The sequence below is a fragment of the Wolffia australiana genome, chromosome 11, assembly GCF_029677425.1.
Source record: "Wolffia australiana isolate 7733 chromosome 11, ASM2967742v1".
Taxonomy (NCBI): Eukaryota; Viridiplantae; Streptophyta; class Magnoliopsida; order Alismatales; family Araceae; genus Wolffia; species Wolffia australiana.
The window spans coordinates 9,927,542-9,951,120 of NC_135845.1; the positions used below are offsets into that span (position 1 = coordinate 9,927,542).

A 23,579-nucleotide genomic window follows, 5' to 3' on the forward strand; every position below is an offset into this window, starting at 1 on the left:
TAAAACGACTAAGGGTTGAATCAACATGGAGCAACTAATGAATTAATAAATTTAAATTTAATTTCTATCTTTATTCTTTTTCATAAATTTTAAATAATGAAATCTAAGTAAAAATTTATTTTAAATAACTCCAAATTTTTGAAAAATGTTTTTCCTAGCTAACTTTATTTATTCAAAATTTTGAAAATAAAGTTATGAACTTTCATGGGGCTAAATAGTAAAAATTACTGATTAATTGTAAATAAATACCTTAGTTGGTGATTTGATTGGGCTCAATTCACAACTTGATGGTGATGGAGTGGATGGAGTAAATAGACGAGTTTGGCCATCACCAACATCAATTGAGATAGCTGCGTATACGAAAACCAAGTGGTGGAGTGAGGCGAGTGATGTAGAGTTTACCATCGCCAATGGTGATATAGATGGAGGCAGATACACATTGACGAGTAGTAGAGCTGGAGGTGGCATGCACAATGGTGAAAACTTTGGTGATTGATGAGGAGAATGTTGGGAAAACGATGAATATGAGTTTTTGAAAATAAGATGAAGATCATAATAACCTCGTCATCACATGCCCGAAGTGTAGTTAGGTGTTTTTTAGGTGTAATGATCAGATCTTCATGTGCTGTCAACCCTTCCCCCTCAAAATATGAGAACATGAGGTTCCCTTTTTAAAAGATGGTATGTCTTTTATAGATCCAGAATAGTGGATGGATAGAATGGGGAAGTTTCATGGTCATAAGGTTTTTTCATTTAAAGTTGGAGCAATCAAAGCCATCCCATTTCTCCGTCCACCAGTATTATTTCTCCTCCTTTATCAAGACCGTGTATTGCCAGCATGGAATGAAATTTTAGCAAGACCCAAAAGAGTAAAAAAACTCCTTAAATATTTAAATAAATTCAAATTTGTATTTATGATCCATAAAACCCTTTTTATGAGTTTAAAGTCATAACCATTTCTCAAAAAGACCAGAAAATTAAGAAAATCATAATTATAATCCAGAAAATTTTAAAACCCTATATTTAAATAAATATAGATATATAAATTTTATGACTCATAAAAATATTTTCTCCACAAATTTATTGTCACAAAAGTCTATAAACAATCAAACGCTCCAAAAATAATAATTTCATTTTAACATATAAAAAACACATAAAAATATTAGATGCCTCTAAATATTTATTTTCAAAATTGTAAACATATTCAGATTATTATTTTAATGTCATAAATTTCAGTGAAAATATGATAAAAATCTGAAATTTTTCTAAACATGTTTTAAATAATTTTAATCTTTAATAAATTCATGAAAAATCAAGTATAAGATAGAAAAATATCAAAATGTTTTTTGACTTAGAAAATCATATCTTTATGAATTAGAAGTCATATAATGTCTAATAAAACTAAATTGAATTACATTATGACTACAAAAAATATTTCTCTCCAAATATAGTTTCATTTAAATCCCCAAAAATACCCATAAATCCAAAAAATTTCAAAACATCATTTGTAATAAAATATGGTCATATTAGGGTTTAGAGTTTAGGGAATATAATTATCTCACTATAAATGGTGATATTAGGGTTTATTAGGTTTTAGGGTTTAGGCTATAAATGTACCTTATCATGTTCAAATCTGTTCCAACATTGGCTACAATATGATTCATTTAGATTGTTACCAATGGTTCGACTTTCTCAGTGTTTAGTCATGCCAAATAAATTAGCCATAAATTTGGCTATAAAATTATGCAAACAGTAAAAATATAAGTGATTTAAATCACACTAAACGGGATCTGACATGCAAGGCATGAGCCAGTTGAATAATTTTTCAATTGAATCCAAATAAATCGAAGATTTTGAAATGTTCTCTTACACTTGGAAAAACATATCTGACAAAGGGGGAAATGTAGTAAATGAACCAAAACTATCATTTACTTCATCTTTTTCAGACACAGTTTGTGAAAGGGGATTAAACCCAAGGTCTAACCAGGTCTTTTGACGCCTTCCATTTGTGATTTTTACTATTTTGGGGACATTTGTCAGCAGCGGATTACAAGTGAATAACTTTTCTTGTGTGATTGAAACTTTTTTAACAATTAAAAGGACGTGTCAACAGCAGATTAAAGCCCATTTTATGTTTATATTTCAACATGTAATACTTGTATAATCTAAGGATTTCACTAACACTTGTCTAATCCAAGATATGGATGGAAGATAGTTATTAATACAGAAAAATCCCCATCTGGGATATTCCGAATGTGTAATCTAGGCAATGAAAGACGGGCCTGAAACTTCAACTAGAGGAGCGACCAGTTGGTTCACCAAACCCCGACCCAGCATCACACGTTCTCAATTCTGAATCATAGAACTTTAAAACATGATAAAAATAATGATTTGGAAAAAAAATTGGCCCAACATTTTGAGGGTAGTTTGCTCTTTCTCTTCTCTATCAATGAAAATTTTTTATTACATTATTTTTTTATTTTTTCCATCAATTTAAAAAAGGTCACCGTTGGATGTTTATCCTACTTAAGTTTTAAAAAGTGGTTTTCTCATTAAAAATATCTTTTGCGTCCATTCTTTTTCAAGAGTAAAATATTCAAAGAGCACTCAATCAGATTAGGAGTTGTGAAGAGAAAGCAATCATCTTTTTTTTCACCATAGTTTCTTTGAGATTTTTTCTTAGGTTATATTTCCAGAGAGTATCCTACATTCTTAATTTTAAATTTGGCCATCAACTCCATTAACTGGTGTGTATTTGCCATTCATATTTTTGAAACCAGACGCATATGTCAGCATCACTTACTGTATTGGTGATTGTCAGCACATATCAACCACCATTTGTGCCCCATTAAAAACTTAGGGCTCTTAGGGACCCATATGGATCAAAACTTAGAAAAATTTGTAGTGTAGGACTAGAAACCATATCATTTGGGCAAAAAATCACATTTTTGATTTCTCGGATCCACAAGTGAGACGTGTCAAGCTGCTCATGCGTGCAACATCAAGATGAATCCACACAATATTTGGCATGTCAAATCTTCTCCTTCACCTTCATGAGCATTGTTTATGCTCCGTCATCATCGTTATAACATTCTAATTGCATTTGGGTTGAAAAGGAGCCTGAATAAAGACGAGGATTCCATGTAGTGGAAGACCCATAGTGGAATTGAACGACATCATTAAAAATATTGAATCGAAGAACCAGTGCACAGATCGCATCCCTGATTTCTTAGATCCCAGAGTGAGACGAGTCAAGTTGCTCAAGTGTGCAGACTCTAAACGTATCCATGCAGTCCTCTGCACGTCAGATCTCCTCCTTCTCATTGACGAGTCCCACTCAACCTCTATCGTCGTCGCTACGCTGTCCCGATCACATCGGGAGTAGAGAGGAAGCGTGGGAAGAAAGGAAAAGATAGGGAAGGCCCCGAACACTTCTGGCATCGATGAATTTTATTCAGGGCCATCCCCTCTTTATACTAAGTGGGTATTTTTCATAAAAACCCCCAAAACTAAATACATCTTCCGTCGTCCAAAGGCCATTTGCGTGTGACCCTTTGGGCCCATGTGTCAATCTAGTTAATGACTCTAGTGGGCCAATAACCTTTATTGGACTTCCAAATTAATTAACTAGATCATCATATAGATTAATTAATGTCGAATTGATTCAACCCAATTGATAGGTCAAGTCTCCAACACGTGGGGTGCGAAGCTACACCTCGTGTTCTAGAAGATACAAAGGAGTGTGTATCGACTCACTCATGGAACCTGTTCATCATCGGTCATCATTTATGTATAGTCCTTCATCCACTTGATGCTCCTAGGAAGACTTAGGGTATGGTCAACTGTCAAACCCTAACTAGTCATCCGAGCTAGTACTAATTTGTTCGGAAAGCATCGGAGAACTCTTCTACGATATTGCATTGCCTTGGCCAAGGAATTCATCGCATCATCTTCATTGAGATGTCACCTCTTATACTGAGGGTGGTCAATCCCATCTTGACCACTCAATCGTCTTCGTGAACTTCTCGATGCACCCGAACTAAAACCGTTTGGAATCCCATGACTAGACACATGTAGGTCATAGTCAAAGTACAAATGTCCATCCACAAGACGTTTTTAGTGTCTCAACTCTAAGGACCACTTACACAACCATGATGTGAATCAACCTGATTGAGAATTTTGTATAATAACATTCAGGGATTCGTACGGTTCAATTCAGTGGACTCTTTCACTAAAGAGCACCCACTATCTATCCTTAGTGTCTCCACACTAATAGCCATACTCATCATATGAGTGAGGCTAGATAGTGTTATTCTATTCAGATAATTTGATGTCCTTCTCGTGTATTCTTTGAATAGGAATATTTAAACACATGCTTACAGACTAGTGATCTCCGTATTACGATATCATCATCAGTCACTAATTTCGATCATGTATACATGGACTTCATTATAATCATCACATGTGCACTATAATGAATATGTTCTATTATTGAAAATAGAACGAGATGTGGAATATCTGACTGGCCTGTCAGTCACTTATATTTCCATCACCCCTCTTATACTAAGTGGTTATATTTTATAAAAACCTCCAAAGCTTAATTATATCTTCTAACATCCAAAAGACCACTTGCGTATGACCTCCAAGCCTATATATCAGTCTAGTTAACAATTCTAGTTGTCCAAGTACCTTGATTAGCCTTCAAAGTTAATTAAATATATTTATAGTGTCAGATCAATTTAACTCAATCGACAAGCGAAATCTCTTCGGGTGCCAAGCTACACTTCAAGATTTAGAAGATTCAAAAGTGTGTGTATCAACTCACTCATGGAACCTTTCTATCATTCAAAAGTGTGTGTATAGTCTATCATTTTCTTGACACTCCAAGGATGACTTAGGACTGGTGGATCGTCAAACCTTAATCAGTCATCTGAGTTAGTACTAATGTATTCCAAAATCATTGGAGAACTCGTCTTCTTTTTTTCACTCTCTTGACCAAGGACTTCAAAGCATCATCTTCCTTGAGCTCTCTCCTCTGATGCCAGACGCCGTCGAGAACGTTGTCTAGTCTGTACCGAGGATGATGGCTCAGTACCTAGATAGGGGTGTCAGACGTCGATGATGTCATCGTCTGATGGATGATAAAACCCTAACGGGTTGATGTAACTAAGATGTATGATGAATGCATCCTACGTGTCGTACGTGTAGGCTCCAACTCGAGCGAGGCGCTGAGCTCTGAGCTTGGATGGGTTCGCCGAGTGATGGCGATAATGGCCTCTCAAATCTCATCAGAAGGATGAAGACGAATGGCGCAACACAGCCCGAGTCCCAAAGAATGTCTTCGGAGATGCCGCCGTCGGCAACGACACCACCGTCGACTCGCGTTCAGCCTGCCTGGCAAGCCAAGGCGACGACACGAACACCCAGATTCAAATATCTAGGGTAAGGGGCATATCATCTTTGTTTTTTCGTTGTTTTCATCTGAGTTTTTATCCGTGTTTTCCTGCATTTTCTGCCATCAACGTTCGTCAGTGATGGGATGAGAAGCCTTGGTTTGACCGGGTCTCCCTCGTCCCCCTCTTGTTCCTCCATTCCGTTCCCCTTCTCTTGTCTTTTATTTCTTTTCCCCTTTCCTTTTGCGTTGCAGTGAGAGGAAGTCCATTCTATAAGGACTTTCTCCTCCCCTCTAATGGGCCTTGACCCCCTTGTTTCTCTCTCTTTTGGGTTGTTAGGGCCCATTCATGTCCTTCCCTATAAAAGGGAAGGATGGGCACCCTAACAGAGTTGGACTTGTTGTTTGAAGAATTTGTGTTGAGAAGTCGAACAGGTCCCATCTTCGCTAAAGGGAGAAGAGAAGATTGGACGAAGAAGATACAGCGGGGGAAGATCTAGAGGGGAAACAAGAGAGACACCGCTCGATAAGATCGCCATCGCGTCGTCATCCTCCCCGCACGAGCTTCCCCCCATAGCGGCGCCGGGTGCAACTTGGGTGCCGCTTGTTTGTGCTGTCCTTGTCGCCTCACGGTGACGCTAGCATTGAGGTAACCTACGATTCCATGATCCCATGTGAGGATTCTGCATTGTGCCCACGGACAGTACTGACTGTCCACGGCCAAGCAACCGATGGCGTGGTTGCTCCGATTAGTACCCACTTTAGTCCCAAGTCGTTGGGTTGACGCTCGCTTGGTCGGGACTCTCCATTTACTTACCCCTAATCGGACGACCAAGTTGGTGTGGATGCCTTGCGTGGTGCCTCTCCCAGCCGACCGGCTGAGCATTGACCCACCCTCAGCCAACCCGATCGACGGGAGCAACCTCCCTCGACCAAGCCTACTCAGTTGGAGCCTGGCTGGTAGATCCCTCGCTCTGATCGGGAAATTACCAGATCACGTGATGGCCAATGGGGGAAAATCAGGTCGCCTTGACCAAGCCCCTATCTCAGACAAGTGTCTAACTGTCGGGCCCCTCGACGGGAGTATTGCATGGGTGATGGTGTGCTGCCTACCGCCGCCTCCTCCATTCCTCCCGATCATCCGCTCAAGCCCTACGGCTGCCAGACCTCACCAGCTCCCCTTCCTCGGCATCCCTCGTCCCGACGCTGCCCACGCTTGGCCTGGACGCACGAAGCATAAGGATACCAGCTCACAGACACCGACGAGGTACGTCATTTCCCTGCCCGCCCGTCTCTTATTTTCTGTAGTGCATTTTGAATTGCCTCCTCCGCGCTTGGGTCAGATACAGGTGAGAGGGACAGGTTGAGCGTGAACTACGTCTTGTTTGAGCATCTATTCTTGGTACAAGTTAGGTCCACCCACCACATGTGGGAAACCTCCGGCAAAGTTACTCCGTTCGGCGCCGTAGTCAGCCTCATCCATCAGACAAGACTGGAGAGGTCTACCCTTCCTAGCTAGTTGACACTTGCACGAACCAAATACCTCGCATCTTGCATTGCATCGTAGTATATCTTTTGTTTAGAATTACCGGTCGGACGACACCATTGTCGTTGTCCGATACCATTATCATCCATCTCGCACCGAACCATCTTATTTGGTGTCAGCCCGGATGACGTCTCTGACGACGTCCGACATCAAAGGCGTTTACAGCCGAACTGAATCAATCCGTAGGGCTCGCACATAACGGAGAGACTCGTCCATACTGGTAAGACGCTCACTTGTGTTCGTAGCTTTCCTCTCAATTCTTTCCTCACTGACCTACCTAGCCCGAGCGTGGTGGAGTCAAGACAAAAGTAATTTGCAAGGACTAATATAGCGAGCGGGCGAGGATGACGTACATCATCAGCACATGGCTCATGTGCAAAATCTTTGTCGGTCGCAATGGCCGTAGCGGGTGTAGTGGAGAGGAGTTGGAGAGCAATGGCGGCTCAACTGGCATCGTGGCGCACGAGCGGGTGGAGTTGGAGGCGAGATCAAGCAGGGACACTCAAGACGAGGCGGTTCCAATAGGTGTAGTCGCCTGGCAGCAGGAGCAGACTCAGTGGATCACCGAGTGATACAACCGGCTAGGCAACACCCACGGATGTTTCACGGCCGGGAGATCCCGTCGGAATCATCCAGACCGGAGGCACGGCGTGATGCCCTTGAGGCTAAGCCCTGTTCGTGGTATGTTGGATCACCGGCGAGGGCCGGGTGCAGCTACCGTTGGACGACAATCAGGCACCATCACAAGAGTGGGTACGGTGGTACAGGTAGGGGCAGGCCGATGTCCTTGGGCACACTCAAGCCTTCCCTTAGGAGGGGATAGGCGAGACCTTTCTGGGGGTCACGCTACCGTCCAGTCAAACCGTGTACAGGCTGGAATCCGTTGTGGATGGTCGCAAGCGGTGCAAGCGCCAATCGACGGCAACACAACGCGATCTCATCCGAGAGGGCGGCGGCGGATTCTGTGAAGCAGGCAGCAAAACTCCATCACCGGGGGCAGCATAGCAGAGTCCCCAAAGGGGGGGGGACAAGTCCAGCACCACCGGTTGTTCCGACAAGGTCGTCAACCAGTGCTCGCACCAATACAAGCGTCGTCCTCGCTCAATAAGCCTAATGGCTGATCGAGGGGATCTCGGACCGCGTCGGGTTGACTCCTAGAGGGGTAAAGAGAATCAATTTCCCTGCCACTGACCTCTCACAATGGAGAAGTTCGACTCAGGCGCTCCGGATCTAGAACGTCCCTGTCTGTCTCTCAGCCTCCTCCTCCTCTTCTTCTAGGAGAGGAGGGACATGCTTCTTCTTAAACAAACCTCAGTACTTAGAAAAAAAATAGGTCCAAGTTCATTAGAGCACCCATTCTTCCCTTAAGTAGGGGAATTAATGGGCCCCTAATGGGTGGTCCTTAAGGGGGGGGGGGGGGGGGGGGGGGCCATTAGGGGGCCCTTATATAATGGGCCCCCCATTACAAAATAAAGGAAAAAAAACAATATAAAAAAACGAAGGGGGAGCGGGAGGGGGTCCAAATGGCTAAGAACCCCTCCCTACACAAGACAAGACACACTAGCATGGACAAAACGACGAACGTATTGCGATGCGATGCAGGCGACTCGACGATTCTGGAAAAAACACAAAACGAAACTAACAAATAAGGCGGGAAATCAAAATACGATAGATGAGCATATTTCACCCCGGGTGTCGGCGCCGGGTGTCTTCGTTGGCAGAGTGGCATGCTGGTCGGCTGGACGCGACGGCGGGCAGTCAACGACGGAGACGACGGCCCAGATGATTTCTTCGGTGGTTCCAGATGGCATGCGCCATCATCATCTTCTACTGGGGGTGGATGATGCAATATTTACCACTCAATCATCTTCGTGAGCTTTCTGGAGCACCCGAACTAAGGTTGTTTAGAATTTCATGATTAGGAACTCGTCAAGCGTAGTCAAAGTATACCCATCTATCTACAAGATGTCTTTGGTGTTTCGGGTTTAAGGGCTACTTACACAACACAAAAGTGAATCAAGCTTATAGAAAGTTTGGTATAATACCATTCAAGGATTTGTATGGATCAATTCAATGATCTCTTTTTGCTTAGTGTCAACATAGTAAAGGCTACGTGGCCAGCCATACTCATCATATGAGTGAAGCTAGATAGTGATACTCTATTCGAATACTTTGATCTCCTTTTCAAGTATCCTTTGAATACATTATACTCATTATAGCGAGATATGGAATGTGTGATTGGCTTGCCGACCACATATATTTCCATCAATATTTTCAAAATTCCACTCTGATTTTGTCACTCCCAATATTACGTAGTTCTAAGGAAGTGTTCATTAAGGTATATTAACTAGAATAAATGTGTATTTGCATCTTCAAAATTCACTCAAATTCCCTAATGTCTGTTAAATTTAGATAAATTGGGTTAAATAGCATGAAATTATTTTCACCAATTTTCTTGCACTAAATTATAAATAATATTTTAGAATATATAATCCCAAAAAATATATACCAACTGAAATTTTTAATTTTTTAGTATGAGATATATCTGGATTTAATCCAACTCACTCCATGAAAGTTCAAAAATATATATTATTGAATGAATAAGAAATATTAGATGATACTCTATGCTGAATTTGTAGTCTATCATCATTCAAATGAGTATTTTTTGACGAATGAATTTTAAAAATATCCGATAACCTAAAAAACCCTGGTTGTATAACTCTATTACCTTGTAAGAAGGGAAATCTCTGTGACTATTATATTTTTAGTTTTAACTACTATTTAGTTGACATTATCCATGATGTGGATATTTGTGTGGATCAATGTGGTGTGTCATTTCACATCTCTTATCACATGCAAAAAACTTCGTCCATAACAAAGAGCTCAAAAACCTGTAAAGGGTTACGACATCATGCTCAACGATATCAAAACTCATACATGTAATCATGTGAAGATATTGATGCAGATCCTCAAAGAGAAAAGGAGGAAACTTATAATATTCAAGATGTGACAAGGAGCATACGCTCTTCATAAAAATAATGCATCCAATAGAGTGTAAGTTTCAATGGATTAGATACGTCTAAATGGATAAAATGAATGCCAAATTCCTACTCAACTCCTTGTTAATCATAAGAATCTGTTTTATGTATGCAGTAGTGTAGAGCCGCCATGACATTCATTCTTTAAACAAAAGCAAAATTATCATCATGATAGTGACACTAATATTTTTTCTTCATACAATAGTGTAATTAGCTGCACTTTAAATAATTTTAAATTTGATGATGACATTAAATTAAGTCAAAATGATTTAAATTCAATATCTAAGCTTAACAATGTGAAAACATTTTATTGATCCATTTCAAAATTAGTGTGGATAAATACATGATTCGATCGAAACTCGGATTAAGAAATAGTAAATAATACTAAAAATGAGGATGGCCAAAATGAGAAAAGTAATCCAAAAGTTGTCCATCCAAATCCAAAATATATTAGATCACATACTCATTTCCCCCTTTGAATCCATTGAAATAAAGTCACAAAATAATCACCTACTAGAAGTATAGTATGAAGCAATATTACTAGTCTTTTGGTTTATCTCACAGAATACTCATCATTAAAACTCTTAAAAGACCTATTCACACCATCTAGTAAATAAAAGAGAGTCCAGATTTCTCATAACATCAGTTCAATTGTATTGAAAGATATTCCTAGAAAGGAATATATCTTGAAACTTCATTAATGATGGATATTATGTTGACATCAATCCAATAATACTTCCATAATTTGTTTTAATTTCATTAAAATAAATATCCATGATTATGTACAATGACTAAGTGAATTATGATGAGATTATAATAGAGTGAGCGCTATTCCTATTTGAGAGATACTTGAGATGGAAATCAAATTAACCAGATTAAATATCATTATCTGATCCTACTTATATGAGAAGTATGGTGGATCTTGTGGATGTTAGTGTGGAGACACGAACGATAGACAATTGGCGCTCTTTAGAGAAAGATACTCTACATCTTCTAGAGCGTGATGTGTACCTTGGCAATGCACATGCGAAAAAATTAAACTATCGATTGTGTTAAATTTATCCTTATTTAATTAATTGATATATTGATATAATTAGTGAATAATTTTGGCTAATAATATATTTATTAATTAATGAAGGATCAATTTAACACAACCAATAAGTTAAATTTCCATCATGTGGTATGTGGTTTGCCAAGCTATTTATTGGGCCATTAAAATTACCAACTATAATGATACAAGAGCATAGAGGGTCACACGCATAAGATTGTGTTAAGGAAATTTTTTTAAGGAAATTTGGAGAAAAGCTTTAATTAAATTATAAATAGGGGAGGGGTCATCATTTTAGGCACATGGGCCAGCCAGAGCAATCTGTACCCCTTTCTTCATTCCCTTTTCTCCCTCAACCAAAAAGTTAGTCTTGACCGTGAGAAGATAAAAAAAGGTCTTCAAAAAGAGTTGGAGAATAAGTGGAGATCCACAAGCCCCTTGATCGTGTGGAAAGCTATAGAGGACGGACATGTGAACAACTTGAGAACAGTATCCTAGGGAGCAAGTCAAAGGTGGAACAAGTTGCCTACAAGGTATACAAAGTTTACTTAATTTTAGAGATCAATTTCGAATTGATCTTTAACTTATTCTGCATGGAATTGGTTTCCAAGCACCAAACTGTAGCCCAATAACGTGACATTACCTTCAGTAAATTCCCTTTAGGCTCAGGGACTACTGAAAATATAGTGCCAAAGGCTATATAAGATAAATTGAAATTTGGAGATTCAGACTTATTCATGTTGGAATTACAACAGGTAGATGGGTCTATATGGCAGCCTTATGTAAAAGTTATTCCCTCGCAGGTTTTACGACATTGGCCTGAAACCTAAACAGTAAAAACTGTCAGAAATGCTAGAGTGATGAGGGGCTGGGCGGGATGGGACGACGTGGTAGGGCAGCGTGGGATGACACAACACATGATGGGCAGCACCATGCAGGGTTGACCTTGCACCACGAGGGTGAAAGTGCAACACACGGTTGATGGCGTAACATGGGGCTAATGGCACATCGTCTATTCAATGATGTGGTGAGGGCCTGTGATGGGGGACCATCTAACTTCGAAGACCTTGTCAACCTGGTTCGTCACACGAAGGCACACGCACGATACCCATCCTTCGGAGTACCTGGCCTCGTCAACGGCCCATAAAGGTTTGGCGTAATCTTTCCTTGCATTTCCTTGTTTAGTAGGCCATGTATGTCGGCCACTTATTTGTTTGTTTTTTTTTATTCGCATGTGTCTGGACCACTTTACAAACCTATACGTTGCGCGTGTGTTAGCGCATGTGTGGGCGTATTCGTGTGCCTCTCTCTCTCCTATTAGGGGGCCCTAATAACTTTTAATTGGGCCTTTTTCTCCTTTATTTCTAAGGGGGGAAGGCCCATGTTTTCCCCTATAAAAGGTGGGGCCCGCCCATAGGAAGAGACGAGAAGAAAGATTGAAAAAAAATATTTTTTTTAGTGATTTTTCATGAATTTTTAGTGTTTTTATAGTTTTCATCATATTTACGGAAATGCCACTGAAAAGTTAGGAGAGAGAAAGGAAACCCTAGAGTTCGCCGAAAACCACCGCCGTCCTTGCTGAAACCGCCGCCGCCGCCGCCTTCGCCGAAGTTCCGTCAGCTGCTCCTGAGGCCGCCTAGTGCCACCAGCGGCCGCCGGCAAAGCCCGGGCAGCCTGCGGCTGCCCAAGCAACCCAAGGCCGCCAAGGCCTGCCGTGAACGCCTTAGGCCACCCGCGGACACCCAGGGCCGCTCGCGGCTGCCCACGGCAGCCTGCGCCTGCGCCCGCCGCCTGACCATCCCGCGGCCGCGCAGCCCGCCCAGTAAGCCGCCGCAGCGGCCGCAAGCCGCCCGCAGCGGCTCGCGCACTCGCGGCCGCCCGCGCCACCCGCGGCAGCAGCGGCCGCAACCGCGGTCATAGCCGCCGCCGAACGCATCCGCGGTCGTAGCCGTAGCCACAGCGACGGCATGAAGTGCCGCTGTGGCCGCAACCACAACCGTGGCCTGAACTGCAGTCGCGGCCGCAACCGCAGCTTTGGCTGCCAACCGCCGCTGCGACTGCCAGCCACCGCCAGGCCGCCAGTCGTTGCCAGGGCCGCTAGCCACCACTGCTGCCGCCACAACCGCAGTCACCATCATCCGCCACTATCGCGACCACCAACCGCTTGCCGTCACCGCGCCCTGCTACCACCGTCGTGCCCTACCAACGGCGCCGCGCCCAGCCGTCGCCGCATCTTTCTGCCTTGCAACTTGCGCGCCACTCTGTTGTCGCACTGTCTTCGCCTCCATCATGCTCATCAACACTACTATCACGCACGTCACTCCCTTGTTGTTCCCATCGTTGTCGTCGTTAGTCAGTGCCTCTCCATTGCTCGTCATTGCCTAACCGCTCTCTAGGCGTCGCCTAGCGGCCTCTTTATCGCTCAAAAGATATGTCAGCCCAGCCGTGACGAATCGGGTATGCTCACACTTCACCCCTCTTAAGCGTTTAATTATTTCTTTCAGTGCATCCCGAGCGTGTCTCCACCGCCGGGGGTTAGATTAGTGATAGATAGGATTCACGTTTCGAGGATTAGGATTTCAATCAGTACGTTTTTTGGTTTGGACCGTCAAGGGTGTGTGCAAAAGCGGCAGTAGCCAGGCTCGCACTGTTAGCCGTCAACCCGATATCCGGATCATCGGGAGCCTAGTGGCATTCCCAGGTCTTGCTTGCCGTAGCCTAGTGGCATTCCCAGGTCTTGCTTGCCGTAGCCTAGTGGATGTTGGTGCATGTCGACGCCAAATTTATACTTATCAGTGATTTCAATGTTGCATCATCATCCCTCACATTACATTTCACTACATTACATGATTGTCATCACCCTCCCTATGGTGTAACACAAGTCGTTTGATTCCGGCGTACATCGTGTTACATCAGGCTGACTATGTGGCGAGATCTGGACAGTGCGACATGTGATGGCAGAGGTACATGAGATTGAAGGCCCCTCTCATCAAGATGGCAGGGGTAGCAAAGAGGAAGCTACGATAATTCTTGAGATGATAACTCAATTCCAAAAGTCGCCAAATGATCCATTACAACTATAGTGTAGGGACGCGGATGGAACAGTAATTTTGTCCGTGGACAAAAAAAACGTCCCGTCCAGGACTTTGAAAGATTGACTGGACGAAGAATTGTCCGCCCGTCCCCGGACGGGATGATTGCTTCGTCCATGGACGAAATAACCGTCTCATTTGGGGCCTCGGACAGGGGATGGGACAGTTATTTCGTCTTGTGGGAGTATAGTATGCCCTTGACAGGTCCAGCTGTCGAATGCACTAGTTGCGCCACATGTCAATTTCTGAGTGGTCTAATGTTGACGCACACCTTGTTTCGTCTCGGGATGTTACTCGGGATGAGAATTTCTTGGACGGAACGGGACGTGGACGAAAAAAATGGGATGGGACGAACCGTGGATGGGACGATTTAAGTGAAACTCAAAAAATCAGGACGTAGGACAAGACGAACTTCGTCCCGTCCCATCCATAGTCCACGTCCCGGACGATCCAGAACTATAATTACAACATTGGCCTATATATAGGCCTCGGAGGAGAGAGAAAATAGCTTATAACTTAGAAATTAAATCCTAACAATAAATAAAATTCAAATCCCCAATCCACGGTCGACAATGATGCCATGTGATGACCCAGCTCATATCCTTCAGAAATATAGATGTTGCAGTCTGATGGTGGGATTTGGATGTGCTACACCACATTTTAAATTTTATTAATGATCTCATTAGTGATGATTTGGTGGGGAAATATGAAATTGGTCAATAGAATGATGACTGAGTGAATTTATACCGTGGTTAAATGAAAAAAAAAACGGTGGAAAACAAAGGAATGAGCAGAAGTCTTGAGAGAATCGAGGGAAAACTCACAAATGGGTAAAAGACGAGCCGATTGGACGGCCAAAATTTGGACTTGTCGCGGGAAAAATTGAGCAGTGGAATAAAGCGTACCGGGTTCATCTTGTTCTTCCTCCTCAGCTCTCTTTGCCTCCGAAGAGGAGTTTTTTTTGTGAAAAAACTCGGAAGAGGAGTTGGGTTCCTTTGATTCGCATCAATGGTATAATACATTACCTTCTCTTGCGAAATTTGAAGATGGGTATCCCCAATCTTCTCCGACTCCTGAAGCCTTACGTCGAGCCAGTCCACATCAAGAAGTACTCCGGCAAACGCGTAATGGACGATTCTCAATCGTATTTGATTCATTTTCTGCGCTTTTTTTCATCTTTTCTCGTCCTCTCGTCATCGACGGTTGGAAAAAATTGTGATTTTGGCTTGTCGGATGATGATCAGGTGGGCATTGATGCTTACTCCTGGCTCCACAAAGGCGGTGAGTTTGAAATTTTTCTATGAACCAAATGTCTTTTATCTGGGCTGACGGTGAAAATTTCATTTTTTCCTGTAATTTTGGCAGCTTACTCCTGCAGCATGGAGCTATGTCTCAACAAGCAAGGAGAGGCGGCGAGGAGATATCTTCGGTATTTTATGCATCATATCAACCTTCTTAAACACCACAATATTACTCCAGTCGTCGTCTTTGATGGCTGCAACATTCCTTCAAAGTCCTCCACAGATGATGCTCGCACCAAGTAAGTTTTAGTACCCTTCACCTTGCATCTTCATTGTCATTTTATATATTTTTATTATACTAGGAGCAGGATCTTAGCCCTTTTTTTGAAGGGCCCAAGTCAGAGAGATTTCTGATCAGAGTTTTCATCAGGAGAATATCTAAAGACTTTAAGTACATTGCTAATTTACGCTCATAATTTTGTATTTGGAATGACCAATAAAAGATTGCGTGAGGAAGTTTATCATATTTATGATGAATGATTTGGAAATTACTTTCATGTTTAACTATGTTTTCTTTGACGTGTGGATTTTTTCACAGATATACGTAAAATAGTTTATGTTATTTCAACATAGTACAGTCGATTAACGATATTGCATGATTTTTTGTCTAATTTTGTCCGATTAGCATTAATATGTTGAAGTACACTATTCAGAGAGATTTCTAACTTTAATACTGTTCTAGTAAATTCTAATTTTATTGGCCTATGCTAGAGGGCTTCAGCCCACCTTTCTTTTCTTCCTCTCTCTGCTATAATTCTGTGTTTTTCTGAGGGAAATTCTTTCTCCATTTACTTTATTTCGTCACGATGGGTTTGTAATGTCTAATCAGGAAGAGGCAAGAGAATTTGGTTCTTGCAGAAGAAAAACTCAGAGAAGGGAATGTCATGGCCGCCGTTGATTATTTTCGGGTAATTAATGTTGATCAACTTCTCTCGTCAGTATCAATTCCACTCATCGTACATATCTTACAGGACAAGTCAGTGAAATTTAAAGGAATGCTGAAACAGTTTTTTACCGTTTACTAGTGTTAATAAGACCAATGTAATTCGAACGTTTCCTCGTTTCTACTTAAAAAGTGGATTGGAAACTGTCGTGATGGGCGCCAAGTTACCTGTCAATTAATCCAATTAGCATCCGGTCAGCTGTTGAATTGACGACACTCCTATGATGCTTGAATTGATTAAAACAATACATTCTCGTTTATTACTTTTTATACCTTCTATTTCAGGAACTATTAATAATACTGGACACTTAATTTAATCAATGATTTTACATTCTCGTGTTTCTGACGTCGCTGGTCTAAAATTTATGTGTAGAATTTTTTCATTTATTTTCTAATTTCAGAAAGCTGTTTGGATCTCTCCAGACATGGCTCACCAGTTGATTCAGGTAATAAAATCACTCTGAAATGAATTTTCGCCCAAATCATTATTCATTTTAAGAATATACACTTTCATTGATTTTCCTCTAAAGATTTTGAGGAAGGAGAATGTAGAATTCGTAGTGGCTCCATATGAAGCGGATGCACAGCTCGCATACTTGGCCAACATTGAAGCTCAAGAGGGAGGAGTAGCTGCTGTGATCACAGAAGATAGCGACTTAATGGCTTACGGTTGCCCTGCTGTAAGATATTTTAAAAACATAAAAATTCTAAGTTAAGTCCATCAGTGTCATAACTATTATCTCAATGTGTGCTTTCGTATAGATCATATTTAAGATGGACCGACATGGGCATGGCGATGAGATTATTTTGGATAAGGTCCTGAGTTCTACAAGAAATGGTCTTTCCTTCCAACACTTCGATCAGGAGTTATTTACGGGTAATAAACTATTCCTTTTCCTATTTGAGTTTCTGGAATACTATCTGCATTTTTACCATTTCTTTACATAGCCGTTTAGAAAAAGTCAAGGTGTCTGTGCTATTTTCCGGAAATGGAAACCATCCATTTAGGAAATGCATACATAAACACCATTCGCTCTGCAAGAAATTCCGTCCAAATGACACATTAACTTTGCACTCTGGTGCCATTTTTTCGTCATTAATTATGAATAATTGTTTCCCCGCTTTTTTTTTGTTCAGGAATGTGCGTACTGGCTGGGTGTGATTTTCTCCCATCCGTTCCTGGGATTGGCATTAAACGGGCTTATTCCCTTGTTTCCAAACATAGAAATATTGATCTGGTAAGCTAATATCCAGGTGCTACGTATAAAAAAAAGTTTTTTCTTGTGTCCTAGTTTCTAGAAGTATTTTTAGGTTTTAAAATATTCATAATATTTTTTCTTCAAAAAAAATATATTCACATTATAGCCTTTTAAACGATATCAAAGTAAGCGTATGTAATTGAGATCCTGACCTCCTGGCCCAAATGTAGGCTTTGTCTGCGTTGAGCACTGAAAAAGGCTCTCTGATGCCTGAAGATTACTGCTGTTCTTTCAAGAAAGCCATTGCGATCTTTAGTCATGCTCGAATGTAAGTAATTTGGATTGATGCTCTTCTTGGTATTTCATCAACTGTTTAATTTTTTGCATATTTTAACTTGTGGCGTCAAATTTCCAGTTATGACTTCAAAAGTAAACAGGTCAAATCCATGAGGCCTCTGCCAGACGAAATTCTGCAAGCTTTAAATGACGATCTTGACTTTCTAGGACCGTATCCTTCAATTATCTTTCTTTCTTTACTCTGCAGATTACATTACCGAAGCTCAGTTACCCTAGTTTTGCATCAGTTATCTTGATGAGATTCAGTTTTAGGAACTAAGTTGGCTAGATTTCCAGGAAACAAGTTTGACTTTAATAATGTTATTCTTACGATGTTATCATTAGAGAAAAACCATATCTAATCCATTACTCTGATTAGATCTACTTTTAAGAACAAAATTGACTGTGTTTTAATGTTTTAAATATATCTAACTTCCATCGTTATTCGTGATAATGTTGTCTGACTAAAACGTGTTTGATTTAAATGATGCTATTATTGTGAAGCTATTATCAGAGAAAAGCTAGATCGAATTAATTACTATTGGTAGATCAAGTTTTAATGACTTAAACTTATTAAACTTCCATTATTTCGGGGTACTACTATAAGAGCAAAACATGTTTGACTTATATGATGCTATTGTTGTGATAAACGTGTTTAACTTACATTATTCGCTTATGCTCTAATTTGTTTGAAACATGCTTGACAAAAATGATATTTTTAATATGTTTTTTCTCAGGTCCCAACTAGATCTAATTAAGGACTAAAATTAGATTTCATCTTAAAAACCACATTGATGGTATTTTAATGACTTAAACATGTTGCAGTTTCATTGATGGTAGTTTCATTATTATTCAAGGTAGTATCATTACAACGTAACATGTTTGGCGTAGATGATGTTATTGCTATGATGTTTTATTCTCAGCGCAAAAGTAGACTTAATCACGTGTCGTGGTTACATCTAATTTTAAGAACGGAGTTGTCTGTTGCTTAGTGACCTGAATATGTCTATCTTCCACTGTTATTCGTGTCATTATCAGAGGAAAAATGTTGTTATCATTACATTATAGGAATTTAATTATATTTAGTTTGTTTAACTCCCAGCCTCTTTGTCGAGAGATATTGAACTGAAAATATGTTATCTTAACTGCTGAGTTAGAGAGCTTTCCCCAGAAATTGGTGCAGCCATTGCTGAAGGACTCTTAAACCCAATCACAATGGAAGCTTTTGACAGCAAGCAAAGCTCTCAGCCTGCTGCAGATTTTGCCGAGTACCCAATTATCTTGGATATAATACCCAAGAAAGAAAGTTGTTTCACCTTATTTTCGGCAAGGGTAGAGGTGAAAGAAAATATAACTACAGGCAAGATTCTTTAACGGTTTCCTTTTGAATTGTTTTCACTTCTATTCGAGGTGTTAAAAAATTTACGATTTGTGCAGAGAAAGTAGATGTGCTTTTTAATAGCAGCAAGTATCAGCATGAGGCTTTTGCGCTTAGAAAGCTTTCAAAACCAATGGCGCTCTATCACAGCAAATCAGAGAATGAAATTGAGCATGCAGATATACCCAGGAATAATCCATTTAAGAAGAAAAAAGTCAACCCAATGGAGTCAGTGGAAATTGAACAAGCCGCCGTCGTACTTGGCCCTGACCTTACTGATGCTGTTGCCAGTTGCTCTTCTGTTGGAGAGACTGAAGCTGAAACTCCAGTAGTAATAGCAGCTGACAGTGAGAAATTGAAGGATAAAACCAGGTGTCAAGCTCTGGGCAGCAAGAAAAATGGGATTCTGCGATTTTTTTCCTGGCTGGGATAATTCATTGATTTAGTTTATTGTTAATTGGAAATTTTCAATATTTCCTGGAAATAATGGTCAAAATGAAAAATTATTTGGTTGGGAAATGTGTGCAATTGGATTTTTTACCATAATAGATTTACACTTTTGCCATTACAAAGTTTTAGGTGATCCAAAATTGTTGTAAAATTTGTTTTGGTTTGTAAGTCAGATGGCTATGCCCCTCTCACCTTATCGAAATTTAGTTGGAACTGTCAACAATTGGTGGAACTCTGCCATTTTCGTTCTTCTTTTTCAGTTAAATAATATGTTATTCCGTCTGTCTATGATCATAGTTTCATACGATTATCTTATGTCTTATACACCTTACTGATTGTTTTATCTAACAAGCTCAGCGACAATATGCGTTGGTGATAAGATACTGGACCATGTCAAGTCCTTGTAAATTCGTAAGGTAAAAAAGAACAATTTTATAAACTTTTCCACTGATGACGAACGGCAAGAGAGAGTAAGAGGGAGGGAAGAGAGGAGAGGTTACCAGGGGCAGAGGGAAGAGCAGGAGTGGTAGAAGAACAAAGGATTGTCAACGAAGAAGTCATGTCTCACACAGGAGGCAACTCTATTGAATTGATTTCCAACCCTAGCTACTCCCAAGGCAGGGCTTAAGTAGGGCTGGTGATGGGTCGGGCCATTGTGCATAGGTCTTGCTTCTGTCGTGGTTTCTTACGCTCATATACCTGACGCCGAATCATATCATTTGGCCACTGGGATGGAGAGTATGATCAGATGAGATTATTTTAAAAAAAAATTAAAAATTCTGATTTGATTATTTGAAATAAAGAGAGAAAAATAATAAGTAAAATATGGTTAATAGACACATACAATAATAGTTTGAGAATTTTTAGATGATATGATTGTGTGAGGAACCAAGCCGATGCACAAGTGGAGGAAGAATAGAACCAAAGGTAGGGCAATGGGAGACAATTCCTTTAGTCCAAAGCACTTCTCTTTTTGTCTACATCATTTTGTTTCTTTTGTCCAAGGCATCCGTTTTTTGTTGCACAAATTGGAAATATCTCATTATTCCTTGTTCATTAGCAGACAATCACCTATTCACAAACCGTGTGTGGTACTAATAGTTTCCATTCCCCATCTTGTGGAAATCAATCAGCTTAGCCTTATCTCCTTCTATGGTTACTTTAGTGATAGGTTCCATGGGAATAGAAGCCACATGGGATGTGAGAGCAAAATAAGATATGATATTGATTTAGAAAGAAGATATCACAAACCCATATATTAGGCTAAGGCAGACATGGCATAGAAATATCCCATTTGGGTAAAGAATACCTAGAGATATCGAGAGATAGCAACAGATAGGTTCCTATGGACCCATTAGGCTCCTTACGCCATCCACAATATGGTAATATTTATATAGAGGCAATGATTCATAAATGTACATAATAAGCTTCAACAGTACATCATAGAGGGTAGATAATGTAGATAGTAAGATGACACTAGATACTATTATCCAAAGTAACAGGGGATACAAATATCTTATTTTGAGATTTTTATATTGTTTTGATTCAGTTTGATATTTAGATCAAGAAAATACTAGATTTTTTAGTTAAAGATTAGATAAATAAATATTTATATGTATATACATATATTTCTCAAAATATAATTCCCCAATTTTTCTGTACAATTTATTTATGAAATTACTGAAAAGATAAAACTATGAACAAATCCATAATCACTCCTTATCAAACGATCAAAAATTGGTTGAGACACAAAAAGCTGGAGAATTTTTTTGAATATTGTCAAACTGTTATATTTCATTCAAAGTTCCTAAATAAGACTCAACCAAATAATATTTATTTTATGCTCAAGTTATAAGATTAAATTCAGTTTCTAAAATTTTGGGTTATTAGAGACACAAGTAAGACATATGCTGTGTCTTAGGACCATCTTCAATACAGTTTGGATTGCTACCTCCCTTTGATAGTTCTGTAACAGATGATATGCAAAGAAAATTTGTTTGGCGGATCTTCCATCTAATTACTGGCATATCTATTATTTGTTTCCCCTGAAGCAATCCAGGAAATATTGACTTTGATTTTGATCACCTTGATCCAGGAAACAGAAGGGAAAAAATCTATATTTGTTACAGTAAAATTTTCTGAATCTTTGTCATATCATGATATAATGCCAAGCATCCAGTATGATTGAGCCCTTGATTCAATTATCTCTTCCTCCTTTTATTAGCCACCATTTGGTGGGCCTTGGTGTTCAAGAAGACTGAGATTACACCTTGACTCTTCATAGATGTGTCACTATATATGATTCTATTATCAAGAAAATTAAAGAACACTAAAAATAAATATATAGAGGCCTGATCTTTCGATGATGATCAAACAACCAGCATCCACCACGCAATCCTTACATGTTAGACAGTAAAATGTTATCCATGATCTCTACACCCGCTCCGCTTCACCACCCACCTACAAGTGCGGTTTCATCAATGCCTGCACTTTCTGGATTCCTCTGATATGTGCTCGTACTGATTTCCCTGCTTTAATAACTTGAATACACAGATTCAATTCCCATGTCAGAAAATTTTCATGAATAGTGAATGACATACAATGAATTTATTTATTCTTTTAATCAAATCACTTGTAGAAAATGGCACGGATTTTTATTGTAATTTGACTCAGATTTGATTTCCCCAAACTTACACCAATTTAATATGAGTTTATTTTCATCATTTTTTTCTATGCCCCGAACTGGATTTTAATTTTTTATATCTAAAATTTGTTAAGAATATCATCTTTCAACATCCAAAACATAATTATGTAGTATTGTGGTGGTAAATTGAAGAAATATGATTTTCCGGGAGTATTCCCAAATTGCGTGAAAGTAATCAGTTACTGAGTTTGAACTTACGTACACTATCTTTTCATGAATTAGGGGAAGTATATTGATCAAGTCAAGGGTCAGCACACACTTTTATCAAATTTCATGTCTTTTTTTCAAAAAGTCAGTTGCATCTGATGGAATATTGTATATTTCTTTAAGATCTAATATGGACAGAAACCTTATTTGTATGTTATGTGTGGGAAAGTTCTGGAGTTCATGGATTTTAAGGTTCAGGCACTCCATAGGAAATTTAGGAACACCTTGCAGGTATAAACGATCACTCAACCTCATCAAATGATGTTTTAAACTTCAATACTTCTCAACCTATTTGTTCGCCTATTTTGAAGCTTAAGTCAAATAATCCATACACCAAAATATTTATCACAATGTATAGAGATTGTGCCACTCCCTCATTCCTATTACTTTTGACATAATGAAGCTCATTTTAGCATTCGAGGGATGCAAACCATCCTTTAAGGCCCAATCTCCCAATCTACTAAGGTGTCACATCCGTTAGGTAAGCACCCTTCAATGTATGTAAACACTACATCTTCTTTTACCAAAACCCAAAAGATGAATCCTAATGTTATTCTAAAATTTTCTGTAAGATATTATATGTTTCTATTTGTATTTGTTTTTGAAAGAAATCTTCAGCATTTATCAGCATTTCCTTCAGACTATATAACTTTTAATTTTCTTTATTTAAGGAATGTTAGTCTTGAAATGTTATTTCTTCCATTGACATCATATAGTTACATTTTTATTTTGCATTAAAAAGACTACATGTATGTTACCAGGCTTCAAAATTTCATTAAAATCAGTATATCACTAAAACATAGTCATCCAATGTAAATATGATAATTTAATTCGAGAATAGTGGGCTATAAAAGCTATTTCTTCCATTAGTATCATAAATTTGCACCTTAATTTTCATTCAAATCTTTATAAATGCATGTCATCAGGCTTAGAATGACTTAAACT

General features: G+C 39.7%; 1 protein-coding gene across 2 annotated transcripts; it reads left to right on the forward strand.

Moving 5' to 3' along the window:
• Positions 1-14,952: 14,952 nt before the first annotated feature.
• On the forward strand, positions 14,953-19,891 carry LOC144709793 (5'-3' exonuclease family protein). Of its 2 annotated transcripts, none has more exons than XM_078583440.1 (12): positions 14,953-15,240; positions 15,361-15,397; positions 15,482-15,656; positions 16,247-16,325; positions 16,762-16,806; positions 16,891-17,040; positions 17,123-17,237; positions 17,498-17,598; positions 17,790-17,887; positions 17,975-18,067; positions 19,053-19,255; positions 19,342-19,891. In XM_078583440.1, the coding sequence occupies exons 1-12, from the start codon at positions 15,163-15,165 to the stop codon at positions 19,704-19,706; spliced, it is 1,539 nt and encodes a 512-aa protein (XP_078439566.1). In that variant the 5' UTR covers positions 14,953-15,162; the 3' UTR covers positions 19,707-19,891. The 2 variants fall into 2 exon arrangements, with proteins under 2 accessions (XP_078439566.1, XP_078439565.1); XM_078583439.1 differs by having other exon boundaries at positions 14,959-15,240; positions 19,333-19,891.
• Positions 19,892-23,579: the final 3,688 nt, after the last annotated feature.